The 25,515-nt window shown below is 50.2% G+C and overlaps 9 protein-coding genes across 9 annotated transcripts; 5 read left to right on the top strand and 4 right to left on the bottom strand.

Annotated features, from left to right (window-relative positions):
• Positions 1 to 5: 5 nt before the first annotated feature.
• On the top strand, positions 6 to 1,502 carry BDV37DRAFT_239018 (uncharacterized protein). Its single transcript, XM_032080907.1, has 3 exons — positions 6 to 314; positions 382 to 498; positions 596 to 1,502. Exons 1-3 carry the CDS (start codon positions 242 to 244, stop codon positions 955 to 957), a joined length of 552 nt encoding a protein of 183 aa, XP_031945514.1. The 5' UTR covers positions 6 to 241; the 3' UTR covers positions 958 to 1,502.
• Positions 1,503 to 1,686: 184 nt separating this feature from the next.
• On the bottom strand, positions 1,687 to 3,595 carry wetA (developmental regulatory protein WetA; the record flags this gene model as incomplete). The annotated part of the gene is made up of 2 exons (XM_032084213.1): positions 1,687 to 1,707; positions 1,892 to 3,595. 2 exons carry the CDS (start codon positions 3,593 to 3,595, stop codon positions 1,687 to 1,689), a joined length of 1,725 nt encoding a protein of 574 aa, XP_031945513.1.
• Positions 3,596 to 6,764: 3,169 nt separating this feature from the next.
• Positions 6,765 to 7,904, top strand: BDV37DRAFT_279142 (uncharacterized protein; the record flags this gene model as incomplete). The annotated part of the gene is made up of 1 exon (XM_032086266.1): positions 6,765 to 7,904. One exon carries the CDS (start codon positions 6,765 to 6,767, stop codon positions 7,902 to 7,904), a length of 1,140 nt encoding a protein of 379 aa, XP_031945512.1.
• A 786-nt stretch (positions 7,905 to 8,690) lies between these two features.
• Positions 8,691 to 10,342, bottom strand: BDV37DRAFT_239011 (uncharacterized protein). The gene has a single exon (XM_032080906.1). It carries the CDS (start codon positions 9,192 to 9,194, stop codon positions 8,727 to 8,729), a length of 468 nt encoding a protein of 155 aa, XP_031945511.1. The 5' UTR covers positions 9,195 to 10,342; the 3' UTR covers positions 8,691 to 8,726.
• Positions 10,343 to 11,454: 1,112 nt separating this feature from the next.
• Positions 11,455 to 16,239, top strand: BDV37DRAFT_239008 (uncharacterized protein). Its single transcript, XM_032080905.1, has 3 exons — positions 11,455 to 11,707; positions 11,936 to 14,388; positions 14,466 to 16,239. The coding sequence occupies exons 2-3, from the start codon at positions 12,064 to 12,066 to the stop codon at positions 15,687 to 15,689; spliced, it is 3,549 nt and encodes a 1,182-aa protein (XP_031945510.1). The 5' UTR covers positions 11,455 to 11,707; positions 11,936 to 12,063; the 3' UTR covers positions 15,690 to 16,239.
• A 269-nt stretch (positions 16,240 to 16,508) lies between these two features.
• On the top strand, positions 16,509 to 20,945 carry BDV37DRAFT_268609 (40S ribosomal RACK1 domain-containing protein; the record flags this gene model as incomplete). Its single annotated transcript, XM_032084212.1, has 9 exons — positions 16,509 to 16,718; positions 16,852 to 16,978; positions 17,082 to 17,395; positions 17,900 to 18,221; positions 18,288 to 18,697; positions 19,537 to 19,604; positions 19,769 to 19,895; positions 19,992 to 20,309; positions 20,520 to 20,945. 9 exons carry the CDS (start codon positions 16,509 to 16,511, stop codon positions 20,943 to 20,945), a joined length of 2,322 nt encoding a protein of 773 aa, XP_031945509.1.
• A 418-nt stretch (positions 20,946 to 21,363) lies between these two features.
• On the bottom strand, positions 21,364 to 22,716 carry BDV37DRAFT_279137 (TPR domain protein; the record flags this gene model as incomplete). The annotated part of the gene is made up of 1 exon (XM_032086265.1): positions 21,364 to 22,716. One exon carries the CDS (start codon positions 22,714 to 22,716, stop codon positions 21,364 to 21,366), a length of 1,353 nt encoding a protein of 450 aa, XP_031945508.1.
• A 287-nt stretch (positions 22,717 to 23,003) lies between these two features.
• Positions 23,004 to 24,816, top strand: BDV37DRAFT_190741 (SOS response-associated peptidase). The gene is made up of 2 exons (XM_032079664.1): positions 23,004 to 23,702; positions 23,756 to 24,816. Exons 1-2 carry the CDS (start codon positions 23,180 to 23,182, stop codon positions 24,445 to 24,447), a joined length of 1,215 nt encoding a protein of 404 aa, XP_031945507.1. The 5' UTR covers positions 23,004 to 23,179; the 3' UTR covers positions 24,448 to 24,816.
• BDV37DRAFT_279135 (uncharacterized protein) lies at positions 24,627 to 25,455 on the bottom strand (the record flags this gene model as incomplete). The annotated part of the gene is made up of 4 exons (XM_032086264.1): positions 24,627 to 24,693; positions 24,746 to 24,776; positions 24,828 to 25,305; positions 25,360 to 25,455. The coding sequence occupies 4 exons, from the start codon at positions 25,453 to 25,455 to the stop codon at positions 24,627 to 24,629; spliced, it is 672 nt and encodes a 223-aa protein (XP_031945506.1).
• Between the last annotated feature and the right edge of the window lie 60 nt (positions 25,456 to 25,515).

Below are 25,515 nucleotides of genomic sequence, written 5' to 3'. Positions count from 1 at the left end.
GAAGGAAATGAATGGAATGGAATGCTGTTGTCCTTCTCCTCCTGTAGATCGACTAAGCCGTGATACCGTGACCTATCACAGCCCTGCCTTACCCGATGACGTCCGTCCTTCAATGAATCCCTTCGGTGCCTAAGTCTAAGCCCCCCGTTCAAGTCAAGGTGGATGACGCTGCTTCGATTTCCTGAATTTTTATTTTCTTACTATTCATAGCCGCCTGATTCCTTTCCTCGATCGGCCCCCAATGAGTCCGGTGAATAGTCTGTGGTTCAAGTGGAAGAGCCTTCGATTGCCGTGGCGAAAATCCTTCCTCGTTGGTATGTTCAACCTCAGGGTTGCTACCGAGTCATCAGCAATGTCTCAGACTAAATGTCCTTGCAATAGGAACGGATCTCTCCGGAAACACATTCTGGGAATTTAAAGATGCCCTGAATGCTGCGCGATACCGACGGATCGTCAAGTTCAACCCTAAAACCCATTACGCTGACGTCCAAGTGAGCCGTAAGTACATCTGCCTTCTTTTTTTCATCTACTTTACTCGACTCCGCTCTCGGACCTGCTAAGAAATCAGTCATGAACTGACAAAATGGGAATCCAGCACAATGGCACCAGTGGCTCCGCTACGTCCGAGCCGAACCACCCTCCGTCCAAGAACAGCAACAAGATGTCCTCCGCCAGATTCAAATCAAGCAACTGGCTCGGCTAGCCGATGAGCGCTGGGCCAGCAAGCCCTCCTACCTCGACATGCCACAGACCAAACAACCAGCGCCAGCAGCCCAAACGACAGACGCGACCATGAATACATCCACGGAGGGCAACAGTACTGCCCCTCCACCCCAACAAAAAGCAGAGAATGCCGAGACCCCGGCCGCTAAAAAGGACCCCTGGGCTGCAGCCCGAGGAGCTCCTAGCCAGGAGTGGGAGCCGCAAACCTGGACACCGAAACCGTCTCAACGATGAGGTTGAAGGACGGGATAGAAATTAGGATTGTCGATCTTTATCTCGTCGGTAGATTACACGCGCCGTTTGAATGATTACGTCCCGACTGTCGCGATTGAGCGCTGTCAATTCCAATTCGTGGCCCGGTTACTATGTGGCTTGTTATGGCTCGGAGTTATCAGGTAGCTTTGGTTTCAAAGCTGTATTGCGCTTTTCTCCCGTCGGAGAAATATGGGGACACGACTGCGCTATATCTGCTGGTGATCTGGGGCAAGGCTGGATTCAGGCCCATTCAAGGGCTCTGGATATAATGATATTGTCCGAGTGGTTTAATACTACTTCACATTGGAAAATGGAGTTTGATCTGGATCTTTGTACTTTAGATATGTATTTTATGAGATTCATGCTCTTTTGGGGTGGAATGGGCTCTGTGTATAATAGTTGTGCTATATGCTAGAAGACTTTCTTACATGTCAGTGTCCACCAAGACATTCGCGGCTTTCACATGACATTCGATCCGATATTATAATTAATCCACCAATAAAGAAGACTTAAGCAATGAGAAGATCAGAATTATATTTGAAAGAGGTGTGGCATTTGTAGTACTTTTGCAGACTCGATATGTACATCAAGGTGGAATACATTATGCCAGATTAGGTTTAGGTAAGACGGGCCGGTGGGCTGATTAAGATGCCAGGGACAAATCTAACGCTCAAACAGATTCTCTCAGTGTTTTAGACTCCGGATCCATCAGAACACCGAACAGACCGACTGAAAACACTCAATATAAAGTAAGATAAATGACAAAAAGGTATATAGCAGAACTAAAACAAACAAACAAACAGGCAAATGGGATTACCTCCAGTTTTAGCAAAGGGCTGAAACACCTCCCTGGTTAGTTGCAATACCCTGTTACTTGCAAGGCGGATGCCTGGTTGTTATCCTTGCAACTAACGGGGTTTCTCAGCGCAGCCTCGAGAGCCTCCACATCTCCACCGGCTTTCCGTACTGCATTAAGTGCGGCTTCGCTCAGCTTGCGACGCCGGTCACGGGCTTCTTGTTCCCGGCGCGCTTTGGTTTTGGAGCTGCCACTGGGGGCAACTCCTGTGAGAATTTTTTGACTGTCATTTGGCGTAAAGTTTACAAATGATACAGTTACCGACTTGCCGGCTCTCTTGGGGCTCTCCGACCCATGGAATCCCTTGACGGGCTTGGGGACATTCATGGAGTTGGAGGAAATCTTCCGGCCAGGCTGACGGCGCTGAGCTTTCATGGTGATGCTGTGATGCATGGCTAATACATCCTTGGGGGATCGATCTGCTCGCGGAGACAGAGATGGAGACCGCGATTGGGGCTGAAGCTGGGCAGTTGCAAAGGAAGATGTGTCAACATATTTAGGGTGAGCGGCTGGCATGTGGCTATAAGTGTGGTTCTCCTGACAGTTGGACACCGTCGGAGCCATGGTAGTCGAGGAAAACGATGAATTGGCCGTCGCGGTCATGTCATATGCAGAGGGATCCATCTGGATCATGAGACCTCCTTGCAGGATGTCATGTTGATTATTGGCCATGTCATGCTGATGGGGGGTGCTCTGGATAGGTTGTTGTGGAGGGGGCGACGCGACTATTTGTTGATAGGAATGTTGACGTTGGGGCACCCGAGCATTCATAGGAGGCCACCAGGCCTGAGCATCGTGGCTCTGAAGATCAGGCGTGAAAGACAGCCCGGGAGTGCCGAGCGTATCGGAATGCCAGGAGGACATGGACTGGGGATCCGAGGAATGCGGGGAGGGAAAGATGTCGTCTGCTGAAGGAGGGCTCGAAGTCACAGTGGAGTTATTGGAGTGGCCTAAATACCGGGCTTGTTGTCTTGATAACACTCCTGTACACGGCGATGGCATGGATATCGCAGGAGATGGAGTGAAAATGCTAGAGTCGAAGTGATGATGCATCTCGGCAGAATCTCCCGAATGATGGATGTGTATGGCGCTGTTGTCAGCCGCTATGTTCTCTTGTTGTGGCAGGATATCGGACGGTGGCGGCGACAGTGGGAATCGGTCATCGGCACTACGCAGGAAATTTAAGTTCTGAAGTCGGTGCGCCCAAGCTTCTTGATACGCCATCCTTCCTTTTTTCTGGAACTGAGAAGGACGTGTCAGGCTGGGGGAGAAGCTTTGTTTGTGCTGCAAACCACGGCGACCATTAGGTTCGCGGTGACGTTGGATAGACTTCGGAGTGACTAATGCACTTTTTGGTTTACGGCGTGGAGTTCCCGGGGGAGTTGTCGGCGACGAGCGGGTCTCTGCAGGGCGAGTCGTCGAAGAAGCTTCAAGGTTGACGTTTAGATCTGAAACAGCAGAGGGATGGACGGTGTCTTGAAATGCAAGGGGGGCTTGGCCTAGAGATGAGGGTGCATCTGGCGGCAGGCTCCAGAGATCCTTCGCCCAGTTTGGTGAAGGATGGGCTTGTTGTTTGGACGTGGGGATGATAGGCGACTGCTCGCCACAATTACTTGACAATGAGTCCAGGGAAAAGAATTGATCAAAGTCGCTAGGGAATGAAACGTCTTTGTTGCCGTCGGTACTCGAGCCATCAATATTGACGTACTGACTGAATAAATCATCGTTGTTGAACGAATGGTCGAACGGTTGTGCAAACATCTTGTCGGATATTCCCTTTCCGTTTGCGGCGATGGTGGTCCCAACCTCAGCTGTCAAAGAGAACGTTTACCAACAAAGTGGTGGGCAGGATCCAACCTGATTGGCGACCAGTGTATACTCTGGGTCGAAGGGAACTGCGGATCCTTAGCCGGCGATCCGTCCAGAAAGAGCTTCGATTCTTTGCAGCGACCGATGTTGGAATGTTTGGTGTGTAGGAGTGGTTTGATGGTTTGACAATCAAAGAAAACACTGCAGAAGATGCAAAGGAGACAAAGAAAACAAACAACAGCCAGAGGCCTGTATTTGAATCGTTGCGCGGAGGACCCAGCCTCTGGGATTCTACACACATTCCAGTTGCTCTAAAGATGGGTAAGGAATGCACCAGAGGGGGATGGGAAGCTCCCCATATGGTCCACCCTAGGCCCATTGCTTGACCTGAATGCCTGAGTACCCTGCTCCGACCAATCACAGGAGCTGGAAAATTGGGTGGCTGAATGGATACCTCTGGAGCTTGCCCACATTCATTGACAGAGAAAATGCTCGGATGTCTCCATTAGCCACTTGGTGGAATGCAACCTTTACTATACCAGAAACAGGGTGTGTCGTATCAGCAGGACAGTCATACGAGGGCCCCAGAGGAGAACCCTCTGGTGCACACCAATGATGGCGAGTGTTGATCATTAACAATGGGAGTAGCTACTGGCCGGCTTGTACGCGCAGCCCTGGTGTGTTTCTCAATTGGAGAAGGGCCGGTCCTTAATGGGAAGCACCCATAACGGTGAAATGACGTACCGAATGTAAGCGTCATGAATCATGATACTACCCTATGAATTAGACCCAGAGCTTGTGTGGATATCCGGGAAAGATCCTTCCTCCACTTTCAATTGAACCTTGTTCAATGGGATTCTTTACTGAGTAGTTCGGTGGAGTCGGGGCTGCTCGAGCGGTCGAGCCCTCCAATGCTGAGGAGTCGATCAGCCGGTTGGAATGGATCCCGGAATGCTAAAACTGGCAAGGAATGCGCGCCTCCAGTAACCATGCACGGAACAAGTGTTCACCAAGGGGAAATCATTTCCATACTGGCAGGTTCTCGTTGTGTTCCAATTGGTAAGTAGCTTCAAAGAAGTTTGGAACAAAAGATATGCATGGCAGGTGCTAATCTGCTCTGCTGAAGTTTCTATAATTAATCCTCTTTACGCGTAACGGCTCCCTTTGACCAGTCCTTTAATTGTTTGCATTCAGTCTTCCTCATCTTGGATGTCAACAAAATTAAATGTGTTCCAGATCGCAAGAGATCGTCAGAGATCGCCACAGCCTAATTTCTCAGCAGGTAATTTGGTTGTTGTACAGGGATATAGTATAGCTATCACGTTCCACTCAAGACCACGCGATGTCGATGTAGCTCAGGACGCCCGAACGGTGGTTTCTTTGTCCAAATCCGTCTTACCCTTGGCCCATCTCTGGAAGGCAGTTATTGTGCAACAAACAAACGATGATCATGGTTTGCCAAGACCTGTAGGAGATTAACCATCGAGGCTCAAACACCTAAATCTAAATTGGATACCACTGCTGTCCAGGATTAGGAAAAAACAATCGGCTCAACCAAGGGTCGATTTTTGACTAGTGGACAAGGTGGAAAGGATTGACAACTCAAAGGGAGGAAGCAGCCATATGAAAGAATGCTTGAACTACTACTCTTGGTGAAAGCCCAGATAAGATTGTGGCATCCCTTGTGTTGTTCAAAGAAGGACCTATTTTGAGATTGGAATGCTTGACACTTAAGAATGATAAGCATCTAGGAACGGATTAGGTTGAGAGTACAAGGGACGTATCAGTACCTTGCCTCAAAGTACACACCCAATCGTGGTACCTGCAGTTATGCAGGTACTGAACAAAGATCGCCTTGACTGTTGCTCACCAGATGAAGGCGAGTGTCCTTCATTCATTCAACCACCCATGACCAGTACTTCTGCTAATTAAACATAAGTACACATTTAGTTTTATAGAATTAGTAGGGATCTACTCAGTCTTGATTGTGCAACCTAGATTTTGACCTGTTTCACAACCATCGTCCCGCCTGACGCGGTTCCTTTCTCCTTCATTACTTGCTTATAGCTTATACTGCGTAGTACCAGATCGGGTCCTCCGGTCCAGAAAGCCCTAACCCGGAGCGGATCAACATGGCCACCGAACTGGTTGCATGACTTCCATTCGCTGAAAAACAAGCGGCAGCCGAGGTACGCTATACCGCTCCTGGGCTTCCGAAAGCCGGGCCGAAAGAAGCCGAAGGAAGGAGGCGAACAGCCGCAACTGGTCAGGTGGTGGGTGATGACGGAAATCTGACTCCCAAGGCAGGACTGTCAGCGACGGCCGTCTTTCCTTGACCTTCCTCCCACAGGCACCCTGTGCTGTTCCATCCTCACCACTCTTGTCGCTACCACACGTTTGTTGTGTGGGTACATGATAGTGTACCTCTGAACTTTCCTAGGGGCAATCCGACCATCTTCCGATTGTTACCCCTCGCGCCCCCGCTAAATCCCACCCCATCCCACGCAAGGTGGCGTTGAATTTATAAGCCCTGGGCTCGACTCATCGTCTCTGGTACAACGACGCGAAAACACCTCTATCTCAACCGAGGAAGTTGTGCTTTCTCGTCCAGACTCAACTGTTCCCGCTAAGGCCACGCAACGCGTCGCGGGTAATCAACATACCTTGGAAGATCTCGATTACGCACATCTACAGTCTATATGTATATCAACGCAGAGTCCATCAAATTCAACCCTATTTTGAAAACGAGGAGAGGACTTAAACCGGAGCCTTGTACCGGCAACCTTGAACAGCACCAGGAGTGCATGTTTTTTACCTCAGGAAGTTCACGGATCTCGACGTAATCACCAATATGTATTTCAACATTGTTTTTGTCGGGGATGCCCTCGTCAGCCTCCACTAGGTGAATACCTTGATTCACGCTCGTGCTTCACCATGGACTCCCACCGATTCTTCGGAGGCCTTGAAGCCAAAAACTTCCAAAATCGAAAATACAATTACTGATCCTTTTTCAATCAATCAAACGGTCTATTCTTCACCTGTTGTCAAGGCCTTGGGTCTCAACACACCTACATTGGTACTTGACAGAACGTGTCTCAAGCACAGATCACAGGTTATCAAGATGAGCAACCAAACCATGAACAAGAAGTCCTGGGAGTCTCTTTCTTCGACATTCTCTGGCCTCGACATCTCCCTCTCTCAGGACAGCTGTTATGCATCTGATGAGGTATCAATCGCATCGACTAACCCGACCACCGTTACTTCGTCGGTGGTCTCGTCTGTAACACCCACTACGGCAACGACAGATCGTCCGTACTTAAAGCCGATCTTAAAGAGACGATATGCTGAAATAGCGGATGATGGAGAATCCGAGTCCGGCTATGCATCCGGTGCTTCGGAACAAGAGTTTGAGTTTTTATCAGAAGATGATTCCGATTCCGACTCTGATTCGGATTCGGATGATGATGAAGTGTACTACGTCACATGCTGGGAAGATGAATCGGACTCTATGTCCGAATACAGCGAAGACGATGACAATGACTATGATTATGACGATGACTCGGCCGATGGCTCATTTATTTCCTTTGGGTCGAACAACGTTAGGTTTGATACCAACGTGCTCTATATTGAAGCGCCAGAACTGCAAGAAGAAGAAGAAGCACCTTGTACTGAATTGACCTGCCATGAACTAATGGAGATGGCGAGGGCATCTGGCAGCCTCCAGATACAGGAGGGAAATGATATCGGCGACGATGTCGAAGACCCCGAACATGGCAGTATCAGTGACTCCATCAAGCAGTTGCCTGAAGAACATCCCAGCGATGTTGTGGACCTAGACAAGCGTCTTTTCATCGCCTATATGAATGGCATCAACGGGATCGCTAACCCCGGCTACAAGTCCCGCCTTCACGCGCGGGTTGGCGACATAAAGATGGGTCGTGTGAAATCACCGTACCTGGAAGCCGATAATGTCGATGGAGTCTACCTCGACCATGCTCTCAACCATGTGATTGGAACATTTCCCAACCTCATTGCCAAGCAGGAGTTTGATGAGCTGCTAAGCCTCAGCGAAGAAAAGGGGGCGCTGGAGCAGCCGGCCGCGACCCGTGAGAGTCTTAACCTGAGTTTATTGAAGAAGATTGAGGTCCTTCTCTCCGAAAGATTGGCCAGTGATGTCAAGATCGGACATGATGAACTGAGCTTTTTTGCGGGGGGCGTTGCATATGCCCTCGAAAACTGGAAACCCTATATGGTCCATTGAAATGATTTACGAGCAAGGAAAGGCTTCCGTGCAGGAAAAACGAAGCCAACGTGATATAAAAGTCTGGCACGGAAACATGGAAATTTATTTGGTTTGTCTATAGCGATTTACAAAAGCTTTATCTAGCGGGTTAATCTATTCCATTTTAAAACATTGAGTTTCACTGGGCGTGGCCACCATTCAACCCTATGGGTATATCCACATGACTCTCTTTTCAACCACGAGGCCAAGATAGGGAGGATAACTTCGATTGCCTCCTTATGTAGTCCGTCGCATTTCTCTTGGTTGTAAGCGATCATCCCCAGGATCAAAGGTTGTTTTTCTGATCGCATGAGTCTGTCTTTACGACCGCACGAAGAGGCGACAGTATCAGAGTTCCTAAAATATGGGCATGACCATGACCGATGTGGACCGACAAAAACATAATGAGGCTACTAGTCCCCATTGATCTCAAGACAGCACTGCCATAACCTATTGCCAGGCACGTCCTATCCACAGATTGAAAGCCACAAGCCACAAGATCCATAAATATCAAATATGGGAATCATGCAAACCATTCCCAACATGGACAGAAATATCTTGCACCGCCCCCAGAGTCCAAACTGCATACACCCCCAACCCTGCGCATGTAAATACTGAAACCTACAAACGGCACCGTGATCATCTGGGCCCTCCAACGCCACGATATCCGATAGTGCAACCTGACTAGTACATGATATGCGAGTAAGATTCTAGATGTTCGGACCCCAAAAGCAAAAAAAAAAAAAAGCAATAATAGGCAGAAAGGCTAGGGCTAGCCTGAGACGTAATCAAACAGTTCTGTTATTGCTTTTTTTTTTCTGGGGGCCGGACGATTTTAGTATCATCTGGGCCAGGCAGGGTGGAGCCGAGCTCATGCATGCAGGGATCCGACATCCTGGTCCATCGTGAGACGACGACCGTGGGCTGATTCAGATGTGTTTTACATTGGTGGGTGCTGGGATCGGAATCCTGCGGTTCTACCTGAAGGAATGTATTGGTACTCCGTACGGAGTACTTTATGGGCGATGGGTAGTAGGCATGTACATGACGACTACTACCACTACTGTACGCCGGGGTTATACTAGCATTGCGTACGTATGTACATGGGTATAGATTGGGTGGTTCGGTCTTTCCCAGTGGTTCCTGGGAAATTTGCCTTGGAAGATCGACTGCTCGAGTCATGTAGGTCCGAAGTACTCCGTGGCCTATCGTCTCCGTCGTGGGGACTCCTTCGGTACTTGCCCTACTGAGGTGACTACTAATGTGCATCAGATATAGTTCATCCGGAGTATACTTTCTTGCTCAGCTTACCACACCAGTTCGAACGATGTTGGCTGAGCTGATCTCAGCTGAGATCACTTTACTCATCCCATGATCTAGTTGATTAATCCAATCTGAATGAACCTGTCACCATCAACCATGGAAATTACGTTGAACCCCGCGGGAGAAAAACGAACGACCCACGAATGGAGATACGGCATTAGTCTACCCGCCATTAACAGAGGTTTAGTCCACACACCCTTTGGTATGAAATTCATTCCCCCGAAATTGGACGGGGCTTTGTCTTTTTTGGCTTTTCGACCTGGTAACTGCCGAATAAGATTATCAATCTCTGGGAGGAGGGGTCCCAACTTAGATAACTTAGTGGGTTCATATCGGCAGGGCTCTGGCCAGTTTCAGGCGTGGATTGGACGGGTGGATTTGAATCAAGGATGTTTTGCTTTATCAAGGAAGCCCGTGCCATGTCAGGGTATGTTTCGACAGCTTTAAGCGGTCACGGCTTTGGTTGCTGTCGAGTAAGCTCGGTGCCCCGTATGGGGAAGTGTTGATCTGTGCCCCGTTTCTGGTGCTCGGGCGTGCTGTCATGATCGTCCCTTTATTTCTGGTGCGTTTGGTTTGCATCGTCTCGGTTTTCTTTCTTTCTTTCTTTTCTTTCTTTTTTTACTTGGTACTATATGGAGTATTCGGTATATAGTGGTGTATGGAGTATCGAGTGGCGGGTCGGTGGATTAGAAGGGGAGGCAAAAGACGACTAATAAAAAAGGAGAACGCAGAGTCGGAGGAAATACTGATGGAGGGGACATCCAATCAAATGATCTCACTGCAGGGCATGGATAAGGAGGAACAATAGTGTCAGGTGGATCAGCCTCTTTTCCTCCCCCAAGTGGCATTGCGAATTTGGGCCACGATTGGATCAGCTCCAATAGTTTGGGAAACTAACTTTGGATGGAGAGTCGGTGGTCCAGTACTGCGTGTGCAAGAGCCGATCCGGAGAGAAAAAAAAAAAAAATAGAGGGAATGATAGTGAGGGCACGAGGCGGACCATCTCGTGCGCGGTCGTTAGGCAAGAATAGATAAGTTAGGGACGCAATTATTTCTCTCACCTCAGCATGGTGAAGAGCCGGACAGAACCGAAAAAAAAAGTCAAGATGATGATCCCCCAGAACTTACAGAGAGATACAGATACTAGATTTAATACAGACTTGAAACACGGTGAAATCCTTGCCGGGCCGTCTTCTTACTTTTTTCCCTGTTTCGTTTTCGTTTTCTTTTCTTTTTTCTTTTTTTTTTTTTTTCGGCTCCTTTTCTGGTGGTTTCGCCCCCCTGACCCTGGGAGCTGGGACGGGTAAACCCCAATCGGATTGGCTCTTCAGGGGGTTTGGGACGGAAGACTAAGTGGGGGCCTTTTTCTTTCGTTAGTTTTCTCGGGATGGAGATCGTTTCCGTCTCAGTGTCATCTTGACCTTATTTTGGTCTTCCTTTGGGCTTCTTTCTCTTCGCAGGGCTTGCCTGTCGCAGTAACTTGTCGGGTTATCACCTCAGAATGATGACCAGAAGAACCGTGGAACGAGTGACTGCTTATCAGGACACTATCGGAGGGTGCCTGCACGGGATAACGGGGATATCCCGTCCCGGAGAAGTACTCCGACGAGTGGCAAGGATGAATAGAATCAATTGGATGACACCAGTTGGCTCATGTCAAGAGTGAGATCAGTGTTTGGCACTAAGAAGCAGAGACACGGGAGTGTCGTAAGGGCTCTTTTGGGTTTGAGCAATGACAAGAGACACCTTGGTCACAGTGTATGTATTCTGTACCTACTACTGACGACTACTAGTACATACATAGTCGACTAAGACTGACCCTGTAACATTCAGGTTAGACTAGTGCAGTTGACTAGAAAGAAAGCGACTAGTCAGGTACTTGTTGGCTCCACCCACGGATCCCAAAGAGGATGCGCCATCGTGCGTCTCCACTTTTCCGTCTCTCCTGATCCTGCAGCCTCGCTAAACTTCAATGGGCAGTCAACCTTAGTATTTCCGCCAAATGAAAAAGAAAAAGGAAAAATTAAATAAAAAAAAAATTGGGCCAGAGTCGTAGTCATAACTAATAAAATAAATTCTAATTAAAATTAAATTCATGGGGACGAGACTAATAAATAAAGAATTCTAATACGGTGGTGTGCTCCGTATTAGAATTGTTTACTAAACTTCTCCGCCGTTACTACGACCTTAGTCTTGGTTTAGTACTCCTGATCTGCCTCCGGATGGTAGAAGACGGCACTTGTGTTCTTTCTCTTTCTCTTTCTCTCGTTCTTTCTTCACTGTCGCCTCCTTCTCCTTCTCCTTTTTCTACGGCGTTCCCTGGTCCTGGGATCGGATACACATCGTCTGTCTGCTACGGTTCACCTTTTCTAATGACTGATCGGTTCCTCGGAACCATTCCAATGGTACGGAGTACACTAACGAAATGAATGTGAAGAGCTTTTGAACTTGTTACACGGGTATGTCTGAGTACCGGTCCAACGTTTTTTCAGCATTTTCACTTGAATACTTTCTTCTTTTTACCCCCCGGGTTCGCCTTGGGGATCACCCTGAGCTTCAGTACGCCCCGTGAACGGCCTGATGCCGTCAGCTCGCATGCTACATCCCAGTCATCGCAAGAGTGACCCGACGGAGGGCTGCACAATTGACCACAAGGCTGACGAAATTCCATGGTTTCACCGTTCCAGGATGATCCAGGTTTCCCAGATTCAATAACAATAAGAAGAAAACAAAAAGATCAAAATACGTCACCGCCATACGCCGAACCCCGGATTAGCGCAGCCCCGCCAGGTGCATATGATCCCTCAGATCGACGATGCTGCATACAAAACGTTCAGAGTCCGACATGGGGCGAACGGCCTCACGCTCCCGGAGTAACAGCATGTCGAGCGATTCGCATCCTCGCATTCACATGACCCCGCCAGTAGCGAATCCTCCGCCGTCCTTCATTGCACCTTCGTCCGCCGCTCAGATCGTCACCGCTGACCAAGAATTCAATACTGCGGACTTCGTGGCGGAAGATGGCGGTGATTCGGATGCCAAAGCGATTGTTACCCCCGAAGCTCTTTCAGCTCTGAATGGATTCCTGGACCATCTTCTCTTTAATATTCTGGCGGCTGCGAAGTCAACGCAACTAGCATGTATTCGACCTGCGGTGGCGGATGTGTTAAAACCGCGACTCGCAAACCAAGTGGTCTCCGCGGCAGATGAGGAGTTGAACGAATATATGGGTGGTCCGGAGGATGAGCAGTTCCAGTTCGGTCGGGGGATGTCTCAAAACGGTGATTTCGACCTGGTCCGTTCCTGGAAATTGACTCGCTTGCGCTGTATGGTCTATACCCGGCTGGGAGATATGGAAGAAGATGACGAGGAGGAGTATATCGCACAGAATGGGTTGGATGATGACGGTAGTCTCTCGCCGAGGTTTTCTACGCATGTAGGAAATATTACGCCGCCGGCTGCCATCTTCCTGACCTCCATCATCGAGCATATTGGTGAACAGGCCTTGGTGATAGCGGGCGAAACAGCTCGGTCACGACTATCCGTCAAACCGAGTGAGGGTCCCGAGGAGGCAGAGCCTGGCGCAGAACGAGGCACCATCAACCGGTTAGTCGTGGAGGACCTGGATATGGAGAAATTAGCATTGAACCCAACCATGGGTCGTCTTTGGCGCACGTGGCGCAGGTACACTCGGTCCCCTATGATGTCCCGAGCGGTTTCTCGAGAGTCTATCCGACGCCGTTCAACAATTGGTCCTTCATCGTGTCGGAAGAGCAGTATGGTAACCGGGGATGAGCTGCCACAAAGACCGATCGTCGAGATCCCGAAAGAGGTTGACCCGGCTTCTGTTGCACTCCCAATTGGCGACCACGATATCGAAGAGATCGAAGGTTTCACATCTGATGGTGAAGGTGCTGAGGTCGTCCAGACCATGCAGGCAGTAGTGGCTCACAAAGTGCGACCCCATAGCCTGATGGTGCTGACCCTGCCATCACCAAGATCTCCCACATCCCCTATCACCCCACTGAGCGCAAAGTTCAGTCGTCATGTCCGCGCGAAGTCGTTGCCCGATAGTACCCCTCAGGAGCCGGTAGACGCTGACCAAACTGCCGACCAGCCATCACCCACCGCATCTGACGAACAAAAGCCACTGGAAACCATGTACGAACACGATGAGGATGATGAGGTTCCCAAGGCCAAAATCGAGCAGGTATCAGAGGCAGATGCTCTACCGAAGGAATCGTTGGAGCAGGATAGGATGGCTACGTCGTCACAATCTGCTGTGTCGGTGGGGGTAGAGTCGAGTCAAGCCAGTAGTACTTCGGGTTCGTCAACGTCTCTGAGCGATCGTCTCCAGACCGATTCCGATACGGAGGTGATTGAAGGACAGGGAATGTGTGAAAAACCCAAATTGGCTCCGATACAGCGACCGAAGCGTATCAGTAGCCGGGACACAAATCGCGAAAATGACAGGTCGACTACCACCCGAGTGATCAGCGAACAAACGATACCAACAGTGGTCGATGATCCGTCACAAACGCAAGGGGACGACTCCACCCCGGCGCAGCCTGCCATCAGTCACGATGTTTCAAAGAATTCTGATACGAATACAGCTTCGACAGAGTTATCGGTCCCTCAGACTCGGACTTCGACTGACCTGGAAGAGAAGATCTCTCGCCCGCCTTCCACTTCTGAAGAAAGTGTTTATTCTGACCGTTCGCGGACTCGACCTAGACCAAGCCCCTTGGTGGGTATAAGTCAACATCGTTACGGCCGTTCAAGTTCAGGGGTATCCTCGATAAGTTCGGTGACTGAACGTGCAGCGGTTCAGCGTGTCGTCCGACCGACCACTTCAGCAGCCTCTTCCGTCTATTCCAGATCGCGTCGCTCCGACAGTTTTAGTAGCCAACGGGAGAAACGCCCAGTAACTGCAGGGTCGACCACTTCTCAGGTTTCAAGCAGGCTGAAAGGTCTCATTGGTCTTCAGGGGGATTCTGTTTCACTTCGCCTGCGCAACTCCTGCGAGACTAATCCGTTCGCTGGCGAGCCGTATGACGACACGACCGGCTTGGACGAATTGATCCGCAGTGAGGAAACTCTCCATTATACCCTAACCCCGAAAAATATGCGGGAAATTGAGGTATGTTTTATTTTCTTTCTTACTCCTTCTCTCTCTTTTTTCTTTGAGTTCGCCGACTAATAAATATTCTCCTATAGGAACCTGACTCACCCCGCTGGAGAGTCAAGTCGAGCACTGCGGACCTGGCTGAGTTCTTGAAGAATAGCGCCCCTCCCGGGGAGGAAGTTCCACGCCCTAGCACCTCTCACACGTCTTCCAGGGGAACTATTAGCACACCCAAATACAAAGCTATTGAGATACCCTCGACTGCACTTTCGCAACAGACATCAAACCCGGAACAAGCTGCCGACCGGAAACCAAATATTAGGTCGTCCAGTGATTACGATCACTCTATTAAGTCGCCCGGCCCAGGCAGTCCCCTCAGTACCCCACGATCCCCGTCGAGCACAGTTCGCAGTGGCCCTAAGATGGAGGCCCGTTCAGCAGTTAGTTCAAAAGTGGATCAAGATCGGACAACCGAGTTGATCGACTTCATTCGTGAAGGTCCACCTACTGCAGGGGCACGCCGCATTCCCCGTGCGGTTGCACCGTTCCGAGACACTATGGATTCAGACGAGCTGAACTCGCTGGAAACTGGCCACTCCGAAAACAATGCGCCCTCGGTATCTAGCACGCAAGACGGATCAATGTTGACTTCCGTCGGGTCTCGCACAGGGCTACTGGAGACGGGCAACCGAACTACCGTGCACCCAACTGCTGCTCAGCACATCCAAACAACTCCAGTGGACGACCCTCGTCCTGTGCGGAAACAACGTAGGGTACCAGATCCCTATGCCATTGACTCAGATGACGATGAGGACCTGGACGAGCTCCTGGACGGCCCGAAGCCCAAGCGCGAGGAGGAAAGCTTGTTAGATTTCTTGCGCAACGTTCCTCCTCCGGAGTCGGAGCCCATCCCACAGCCTCTCCCGGTCAACACAATGCCCTCCAAGAGTTCATCCGGTGCGTTTGGAATGAAGGCGCGACTTCTTCGCAATGCATCGGGGGACAAGGTGCCAACTACGAAACTATCAAAGGCTTCTTTCCATCAACAGCAGGACAGCTATGCTACAGCGCAATCTAACTATTCAGCTAAAGTTGGCGCCGAGAGGAGCAGAGGCGCAATGTATGGAACTAGCGGCCTTCCCTCCGTCACAGACCGGCAAACAGAGACTAGTGCCCTGGCTGAATTCCTCAGGTCGACGGGACCTCCTGAGCCTCCTGCACCTCGAGTGTCCTCATCACTGGCTTCGAAGGGTAGAGAATCTGGTGTGAATAGCCTCTCTCGCCTTTTCGGGCGCCGGAAGAAACTCGAGGTCTAGTGCCATTTTGTAAAGCTATTTAATGCCTTGTCTACTTCCCTCACTCTCTCATTTCCTTATCTCCGTTCCCAAGTCAATTAGCCCACGTGTTCGTTAAAAATGCCCTTGCCTTCATCTTCTCTTTTTCATTAGGAGCGTTTTAAGCCATGTGACGATCCATCCTGTCGTTTGATTCAGGTTTTCTCTTTCCATACTACCTTGGTCTACGGGTCAAAACCCCACAGCCTTGATATCTGGGCCATGGGTGAACGAGTTCCCTTCCATATATTTTCCTTATTCCCATCGTTGATTTGGTACAACAATTGTTGGCCTTCTCCTTATCCATATACCACTTTGTCCTGTTGAATTTGTACTCCCGTCGTGTTCGACTTTATGGGATTTGGAACGAATGATATCCTGCCTTCAATTTTCTAAGATCGGGACATTGTTTTCTTTTCTTTTCTTTCTTCTTTGTTGCAACCTATTCCCCTGGGAAGCCGTGTTATGCGTTTACTACCATAAGCTAAATGGCGGACCGTACATGATATCAAGAAGCTGCTAGCCACACAATGACTAATTTCCTTAATCTTATTTCAACATTTCCAAGGCCTTACAACAATTGTAGACGTATTCAAATGACTCAAGTATTTTTTAAGATAACCATACTACGGGGAGATCAATATCTGTTCTTTAAAGCGTGCGGTTGATTGATAGCGGAACATTGTTCTCCCGACAGCTCCGGAACCCTTGAGCGCGGCGTGGCATCAATGGCAGCTCCCGAGCTTTGTTGTCAATTTCCAAGACCTCACTGTCGACCACAGCGACAATCTAGTTTCGACAATGGGGACGTCACAACCTACCATGAAGTCTATCCTCGGGATCTTATTCCTGTGTCTTGTCCAGATTTCCGCCGCGTTGAAATTCGACCTGCCCGCCGTGAGCGGAAAGAACGAGCGATGCATCCGCAACTTCGTCTTCAAGGATCAGCTTGTCGTCGTCACAGCTATTGTGAGCGGTCAGAAGGGTGATGGACAGAAGGTCAACATGCATGTATGTTGCATTATGCCCCTATTTTCGGTCAATGGTGATTTGCGGTGAATCGTGAAATCCGCTTCACCGGACTAGTGTTGGTCGGGCTGGATTGAATCGGAGCGGATTCGCTAATCGTCTTTCCGGGATCTAGATCAAAGATGCCCTGGGCAATGACCACGGTCGCCCGAGGGATGTTGTAGGCGAGACTCGCCAGACATTCACTTCTTCGGAGGATACTGCTTTCGATGTCTGCTTCGAGAACAAGCTTGAAGGACGGTGTATGTTATCTACCCTGCCCTTGCCTTTGGTCATCATTCTTTTCGCCCTTATCTTGTCGATAGCATTAGATTGTTGGATTGCTTTTCTGATTTTTTTGAGCAGCCGGTGTTGCGAACCCCTATCGGTCGATTGAACTCGATGTCGACATTGGCGCCGATGCTCGTGACTGGTCTAGCATCCAGGACCATGAGAAGCTTAAGCCCCTCGAAACTGATCTCCGTCGCATCGAGGAGATGGTGCAAGAAATCGTCAGCGAAATGGAATACCTGCGTGCGCGTGAACAGAAGCTGCGCGACACCAACGAGAGCACCAACGAGCGTGTGAAATGGTTTGCGTTTGGCACAATGGGAATGTTGATTGGATTGGGTGTTTGGCAGGTCATTTATCTGCGGGCTTACTTCAGGTATGTATTTCTGGTTGCAGATGGTTACAACTTGACTGACGGCTTCGACCACTTGCAGATCCAAGCATCTTATCTAGACGGTCCCTGTTTCGAAGTGCCTGGACTGAGCGGAATGGCACTTTGCGTTGTAGTTTCCTTGTTCTCATGACAAAATACGGAGTTCTATGCATCTGTCGAGTGTGGTCTCGACTTTATGTAGTCTCGGATATATCTCACGGTATACTGTTTGAATACTTTTATGATCCTATGATAGCGTTAGACAACTGGGGATGATGTAATGGAGTACTCCGACTTCAAAAGACCAAGTCATCAGTACATATTGTACATATGTACCATGTGCATAGCCGCCTTTCTGCGATTCAATATAATCTTTGTAATGCACAACCCCGGTTGGCTGTGTTTAGAGCATGCAAACACAACAAACAAACCCTCCCCAATCTCCGGATGATGTCAATCCCGTCATGACAAACGAAGAAACAATTCCGATCCTCCCCAGCGACAATTCCCTCCTACACAGCTCTCCTGCAATAAACACACCAGCAGAGCCACCATGTCTGCCCCAAGACTCATCCAGCGCTTCGCGCGACCCTCAACGTCGCAATTCTTCCCCAGAACAACTCTCGTCCGTCGCTCCTTCGGCAGCTCGGCAATTCGTCCCAAAGACGATAACAGCCGCCCTGCCTACCCCGGAAAGGTTGAGCATTTCACGGGTGGCCGCCAGGAGACGGGCGCGCAGAAGCCAGAGCTGGGTGTGGGTGAGATGGAGGGTATTACATTTAAGGTGGAGCCGCTGAAGCGGACTGGGGAGGATGTTTCTACTATACGGGCCCGGTTGTTATGTGAGTATACCCTTTCTCTATTATTACTAATTCATTGCCGGGGACTGATATGGGTGAATGGAACAGACCAGAGCCGGAAGCGAGGAATCCTCGAGTCCGATTTGTTGCTTTCTACCTTTGCCGATGTTTATCTTTCCAAGATGAACAAGGAGGAGCTCCAGGAGTACGACCGGTTCCTCGACGAGAATGACTGGGATATCTACTACTGGGCCACGCAGGATCCTCCCACCGAAGGCAATGTCGCTGAGGATACCCCCACCGAGACCTGGAAGCGCACTGGGGCTAAGAGCGGCGAATGGGCCCAGACGGTCGGTGCCTACAAGGCTGCTTACCGGCCCGTGCCGTCTCGCTGGGCTGAGTCGGAGGTCTTGCGCCTGCTCAGACAGCATGTCCAGGATAACAGTGCTACTGGGTTCCATGCTGCGAAGAGTAAGAAGACGGGTGGTGCGGGACTTGGCCGCATGCCGAATGTTCAGGTGTTTGATTCGTGATGGTGATTTGCGTCCTGTATAGAAAGAAGTTTGTATAAAAGCATGCTGGGTTGGGCTTGTACTATATGGTTAGTTTGTGTAGGGAATTTATGCATTTTCTGGGTTGGATTCCTTTCGTTATCTTGTTTCTCGTAGGGCTCTGTAAATGTGTTGTTGGAGTGAGGTATGTATCTGGCGCATGTACTGTACAGACAGGCTGTAAAGTATAATAGATAACTGATTGATAGATACACGATAGCCAGTATCCGTTTAGTATGCGATGGGTATGTCTGTACAACCCTGATGTACATTTAGCCACAGCCTTTCGTCGAGCTACAGTGCCTGTTTGGGATAGATGCTTCACGCCCTCAGCTGTCATTGACAAGAGTTCTACTACTGGTCAATGAGTATTGAGTGGATAGATCCACCAGACTGTATTGTATTGTTGTAAGTGTATCACGAAGGCAGTGCGTTGTCAGCGATTGACAAATAGCTCATGACGAGATGTATAGAGGTGTAGAGTACATGACCAATGAGGCAATATAGAAGCTCCATCTCTTGAAGATCCCGACAGCGAATGGCATTATATTGTTCGAGGATCCACTCTAATCGGAACCAGAAACCAAGAAAACCAACCGTCAACACGTGACTCGCTTATGTTAGGGTTCCATGTGACCTCGCACACAGAGGGCGGTAAGGCAGTTAGGGCTTAGGCGGGCACGCCGACTCTGCTCCTCCATCTTCGAACGCTGGGATTTTACCTCAGAGTCAACGACAATTGCTCCGCCCGCGTTCATCCTCTCTCCCTCTCGCGGTCCCCTACCATCGTCATCATGGCTGAGCAGCTGGTCCTTCGCGGTACCCTCGAGGGTCACAATGGCTGGGTTACTTCCCTGGCTACCTCTTTGGAGAAGTAAGGGAATTCCGGATCCGATATCAAAGACAAGAAAGAAAAAATTTGAAGCCATAAAAGAAAGATGTGTGAAGATCTTCAGCGATGAAGAAATTCAAGAAATGGCATTGGTTGATTGATTTTGGATAAAATGGTTTCTGACTTGATTCTTTCTCCGACTCTAGCCCCAACATGCTGCTCTCTGGCAGTCGCGACAAGACCCTGATCATCTGGAACCTTACCCGCGACGAGCAGGCCTACGGTTACCCCAAGCGCAGCCTCGAGGGTCACTCTCACATCGTCTCTGACTGTGTATGCATACCGAACCCTTGCGAAGACCGTGGATATCGCGGGGAACTTAGTGCGAAAGGAAGTTCGGCTGACAAGTGGATTTTGCGAACTCAATAGGTGATCTCCTCCGACGGTGCCTACGCTCTGTCCGCCTCTTGGGACAAGTCTCTCCGCCTCTGGGAGCTCGCTACCGGCGAGACCACCCGTACCTTCGTTGGCCACACCAACGACGTCCTCTCCGTCTCCTTCTCCGCCGACAACCGCCAGATTGTCTCCGCTTCCCGTGACCGCAGCATCAAGCTCTGGAACACCCTCGGTGACTGCAAGTTCACCATCACCGACAAGGGCCACACCGACTGGGTCTCCTGCGTCCGCTTCAGCCCCAACCCCCAGAACCCTGTCATCGTCTCCGCTGGCTGGGACAAGCTCGTCAAGGTACGCATCTGGCAGTTTCCTTCTACCCTTTACCGAATTCGATCGGTTCAAATGATGTTTCTGTATAAAACGTATTTGCTACTTCAGAGCCTTATGGCCATGAGACCAACAATCACCTATACCCTGATGAACGACCAACACTTGAATGCTATATCTCTGCATCTGCACGTGGAAAAGTGTGTTCACAGCTAATCTGAACTGTGTTACTAGGTTTGGGAGCTCGCCTCCTGCCGCCTCCAGACCGACCACATCGGTCACTCCGGCTACATCAACACCGTCACCATCTCCCCCGATGGCTCCCTCTGCGCCTCCGGTGGCAAGGACGGTACCACCATGCTCTGGGATCTCAACGAGTCCAAGCACCTCTACTCCCTCCACGCCGGCGATGAGATCCACGCTCTCGTCTTCTCCCCCAACCGCTACTGGCTCTGCGCTGCCACCGCCAGCAGCATCACCATCTTCGACCTCGAGAAGAAGAGCAAAGTTGATGAGCTCAAGCCCGAGTACATCGAGAAGGGCAAGAAGAGCCGCGAGCCCGAGTGTGTCAGCTTGGCCTGGAGCGCTGACGGCCAGACTCTCTTCGCTGGTTACACTGACAACAAGATCCGTGCCTGGGGTGTCATGTCGAGGGCATAAATGATGAATACCCATCGGTGAGGGACATGAGAGGAAGATAACTATTTTGTTTTTTATTTTTCCTTAACAAAAAAGGGCAGGCATTGGTTGGGATGTATGAGCCACGAGCAATGAAGCACTTCGGTGTTCCTTAACCGGACCCGAGGTTTTTCTAAACATGTCTAGCTTACTCGATTCATAAAATCCGACTGTCTGGGATCTTGTAAAGGAAGACATGCCATGTTCTAATACAAAGACAAAAAATACCTTAAAACGCACTGCTGGGGCTGATCCACTAGGGTAAGGTGATCGTACTATATCTATGTCACTGCCGTATCCGTACAAGTAGAAGAGACTGCCCGTCCTGTCTACTCATCTATCCATACACTTGCTATATCATATTGTACATGTGGTCTATGGTACAGAGGTCTCCGCTGATTTAGTTCTTCGTGAGCCTCTTCAGGGCAGCATCGGCCATAGAAACGCCCTGTTCAAAGCCCAGACCCTGCGACAGCGACTTGGCTTCTCCGTAGAGCCTCTCGGCCTCCTTCGCCTTACCCTGGAACTCCGCCAGCCAACCCAGGTTAAAGGTCGCCGCCACGCAAGAAGTATCACACTCCTCATCCCGAACCGGAGGCTGAATCTTCGCCGCAACGTCAATCGCCTTCTGCGCCCACTTCTGAGCAGCATCAAATAGCTGCTCCCTGGCCTTCTTGGGGTCCTCAGCCCGAATGGGCTTCTGCGCCTGTCCAGCCATGCACCCAGCAACACTATTCAGCAGCACAACCTGCTTACACGTCGGCGCATCCCCTTCCTCGGTATGGAGCAGATCCAGCGCCCGCATCTGCAGCGGAATAGAAAGCTCATAATTCTCCTGCGCCGTATACCGACCCGCCAGATCCGTCAACGCCGTCGCGATCTCCGTGACATTCAACCACCCCTCAGTGTTATCCGCCTCTAGCCCGCCACCAACAGGGAGGCCCAGACTCTGGCGCCGATGCAACTCCTTCAAACACAACTCCACCGCCGCAACCTGCGCCTCCTCCGCCTTCTTCTCATCCTGGATATAATCGCTCGAGTACAGCTCCGCAAGCTTCATCTCAATCCCCACAGCCTTCTTGAGCACGCGATCCCGCTGCTGCTTTTCAAACTCCTCCATCTCCTTCCTCTTCTCCTCCCCATCCTCCTTCTCAACCTTCACCCCAATCACCCCCTCCCCGCGATCCTTCCCCTCCACAAACCCCATAATCTCCCCCTTCGTCCGCTCCAACACCTCCACGGACGCCTTCGCCAACCCGGCCCGCTCCAGCATCATCGCAACCTGGATCTTGATCCCAACCACCTCGTCCGAAAACGGATGCATCCCCATCTCAATCCCAATCCGCAGCGCCTCCTTGTACGCCTGCAGCGCCTTCGGCGGGCTCAGATCCACCTCCGTGTAGTACACCGCCGTGCGGAGCGCCTCCGCCACCGGCGGCGGGAACTTGTGGTACTGCGGCCCGACGCGCGTATACTCGACGTAGGCGATGTAGGTGAATATGGCGGTGGCGGCGGCGGCGGAGAAGAGCGCAAGCGGGAGCAGGATGGGGTTCTTGCGCCAAATGTCACGTTTGGCTTGTTTGAGGCCGAGGGTCCATTTTTGGAGCGTGGAGAGGGATCTCTTTTGTGAAGGTTGGAAGGGTTGCAGGTGGTTTTGGAGGCTTGCACGGGGCGTCTTGGGGAGTGTTGAGAGGCGGCGGGTCAGCGTTGACGTGAGGGTTCTGGGGAGACGGCGGGTTGTTGCTGGGAACATCTTGAGTTCTGGTTTTCTTTTTCTTTGGGTGTGGTTATTTCGGCATTGAGGGGTTGGTGGTACGTTGTTTGATTGGGGGAATAGGTTTGAATTTGTTGGTGTAAGTAGGTGGGTGAGTGAGTATGAAGAGTCGAGTGTAGGAGTAAGAATTCAATCGCGGAAAAAGAATTAAATTCTATCGATGTTCCGGCCCCAATTAATTGGTCGGAGCTCCCGTCGCAGTATGACGTCGCCCTTTATCAGTTTCATTATTCTAGGTACCCTTCTTCTATCTCTGCCTGGATAACGCTTGTAGCTAGCGACGAATTTTTATTCTTAAGTGGAATACTACTTTTACTTCTCATTGTTCGTTTAATGGTCTAAAAATGTGTGGTAGATATGCCCTCGGCGTGGTATGTTACGTCCCTCTACCTACTCGCGTTCTGTAGCCAGAGTACTAGGCATCTGACAAACAGAACAGCGCATGGCCTTCATGCGTCGCCGCCTCGAAGAACAAGGCCTCCAGGTCGATGAAGCACCCTCCGACGATGACGTCCGAGAAACATACAACTTCGCCCCGGGAAACTTTGGCGCCGTATATCGCGCGGATATATATCCCTCCGGACACAACGAGGAACAACCTGAGGACGACGACACTACATCACCGGCCCAGAACAAGGCAGCCGAGAAAGACGAACAGACGCACCCCCAGCTCAAATACAAAATCCAGAGCATGAAGTGGGGACTGGTCCCGTTCTGGACGAAGCGGAAACCGGATTACGGGTCGATGATGCGGACGATTAATTGTCGGAGTGACTCGCTGGCCGAGGATCGCGGGATGTGGACGTCCATGAAGCGGAGGAAGAGATGTGTAGTCGTCTGTCAGGGTTTCTATGAGTGGTTGAAGAAGGGGCCTGGGGGGAAGGAGAGGGTGCCGCATTTTGTGAAGAGGAAGGATGGGGAGTTGATGCTCTTTGCGGGGTTGTGGGATTGTGTTTCTTATAAAGGTGAGTTTGTAAACGTTTATTGGGGTTGGTTATTTGCTAATTTACTATGGAAGGGGAGGATGAACAGCTCTACACGTATACGGTTATTACGACGTCCTCGAACGCTTATCTGAAGTTCCTTCATGATCGCATGCCGGTCATTCTGGAGCCAAATAGTGAGGCGATGAAGATTTGGCTGGATCCGAATCGGACGACGTGGTCGAAGGAACTGCAGTCTGTGCTGAAGCCATACGAGGGCGAGTTGGAATGCTATCCAGTTCCCAAGGAGGTTGGCAAGGTTGGAAACAACTCTCCTGACTTCATTGTGCCGGTAAGTAGTAAGGAAAACAAGAGTAACATTGCGAACTTTTTTGCAAATGCAAAGAAAAAGACCGAGCCGGGTGTCAAAGTCGAAGGTGATGGCATTGCGGATCAAAATATAGTCGAGAACGAAGACGATCCGCGTCCAATGAGGGAAAGTGGATGGAGTGAGGACAATGCGCCCAAACCAGCAGCAGGCACTAAGAGAGAACGCACCCCCGAGGGACCTGAAGAGGTAGCAGATGAGGGGATGAAGAGGCCAAAGACAGAGTCGCTCACTCCTTCGTCAAAGATGGCCTCAGAGCATAACCTAGCATCGAAGCAACAGACCACCCCTGTCGGAAAGAAGATGCGAAGTGCCACTCATAATGAAAAGCCCACGAAAAAGGTAAATGCGAAGAAAGCTGATGGATCCCAGCCAATCACAAAATTTTTCTCAACCTAAAGTTGTTCTGTATTACCGAATAGCATGGTGTGCTATTCGGACTGTGTCCTCAAATGCTAAGTCGTCGTGATGCGATATGAGATGCGATTCGAGCCAAACTGGCCTGCAGTTTAACCATAGCTTTCATCAAGTCAAGTAAAATACAGTTGAATAATGTACATGGATTCTCAATGCATCCGCTATTGACTCTCCTGCTGGCGCAGCCTCTGTACCAACTTTTCCCTAAGGAATGGACTCAAACCAAAACTAGATTTCTTGTTAGTACTATTCGGTGCCATTTAAAGGAACTGTGACCTACATTCCGTCCCGAGTTACGATCCGATAAGTACCTATTGAAGTCAGCTACTCTCACTGGAACGTTCTGTACAGGAACACCGTACCGCTTGGCTGATAATTTCCGTTGCTTCCCACGAAATTACCGCTACAATCGACCTCAAGACTTCCAAAGATATCTTCGGGCCATGCGATCCGGCCATATTCGGGCGGCCGTCGGTTGTCAGAAAGATGTATCCAGCCTCCTCGCCCGGCAGATCCAGCACCACCTTGGCCGCTCGCTCCACCGCTGGAATCCGCTGCACTGTGCCGTCTTTTGGCACGTCCACCCGTCAACAGGACACCACCAGAGCCCAGGTTAGCGCCGGATGTAGACGCCATCACCTGGGCTTGGGCGACAGCGTCGGGGTCCTGATGGCCATACTCGGAGACCACATCCTGTACGATCTTCAGGAATTCTGGGTTCTCCTTAAAGGAGTCCGTTGTAGGGGGCAATTTGGAGGTGACGCCAATAGACAATTTAGAGTTTGGAGGTTCTGACGGCAACAATGACAAGATGTGGTTTCCATTAGATGGGAAAACATACTAGATAATCGTCAGTGCCAATCATCGCAAGGATGAACTCCATTGGAGGCATACAATGTGGGGATGCCCTTCTAGTGTCGAGACGCCCCGGATTTGTGACCATCTTGACAGACTAGGAGTATTACGGGCAAAATTCCTAAAGGCAAACATATTGAACGAGTTCAATTGAGTATGTCGTTAAACAAGTTGGAGGTAAGAATTGAGCTTTGA

This window comes from Aspergillus pseudonomiae (assembly GCF_009193645.1).
Source record: "Aspergillus pseudonomiae strain CBS 119388 unplaced genomic scaffold BDV37scaffold_7, whole genome shotgun sequence".
Lineage (NCBI taxonomy): Eukaryota > Fungi > Ascomycota > Eurotiomycetes > Eurotiales > Aspergillaceae > Aspergillus > Aspergillus pseudonomiae.
This window is presented reverse-complemented; position numbering and strand designations above follow the sequence as displayed.

Coding starts and splice junctions, on each gene's coding strand:
- BDV37DRAFT_239018 (XM_032080907.1), top strand. CDS start 242: ATGAGTCCGGTGAATAGTCTGTGGTTCAAGTGGAAGAGCCTTCGATTG. Junction 315..381: donor GCGAAAATCCTTCCTCGTTG/GTATGTTCAACC, acceptor TCCTTGCAATAG/GAACGGATCTCTCCGGAAAC. Junction 499..595: donor CGCTGACGTCCAAGTGAGCC/GTAAGTACATCT, acceptor ATGGGAATCCAG/CACAATGGCACCAGTGGCTC.
- BDV37DRAFT_239011 (XM_032080906.1), bottom strand. CDS start 9,194: ATGCACATTAGTAGTCACCTCAGTAGGGCAAGTACCGAAGGAGTCCCC.
- BDV37DRAFT_190741 (XM_032079664.1), top strand. CDS start 23,180: ATGGCCTTCATGCGTCGCCGCCTCGAAGAACAAGGCCTCCAGGTCGAT. Junction 23,703..23,755: donor GGATTGTGTTTCTTATAAAG/GTGAGTTTGTAA, acceptor TTACTATGGAAG/GGGAGGATGAACAGCTCTAC.
- BDV37DRAFT_239008 (XM_032080905.1), top strand. CDS start 12,064: ATGCTGCATACAAAACGTTCAGAGTCCGACATGGGGCGAACGGCCTCA. Junction 14,389..14,465: donor AAAATATGCGGGAAATTGAG/GTATGTTTTATT, acceptor ATTCTCCTATAG/GAACCTGACTCACCCCGCTG.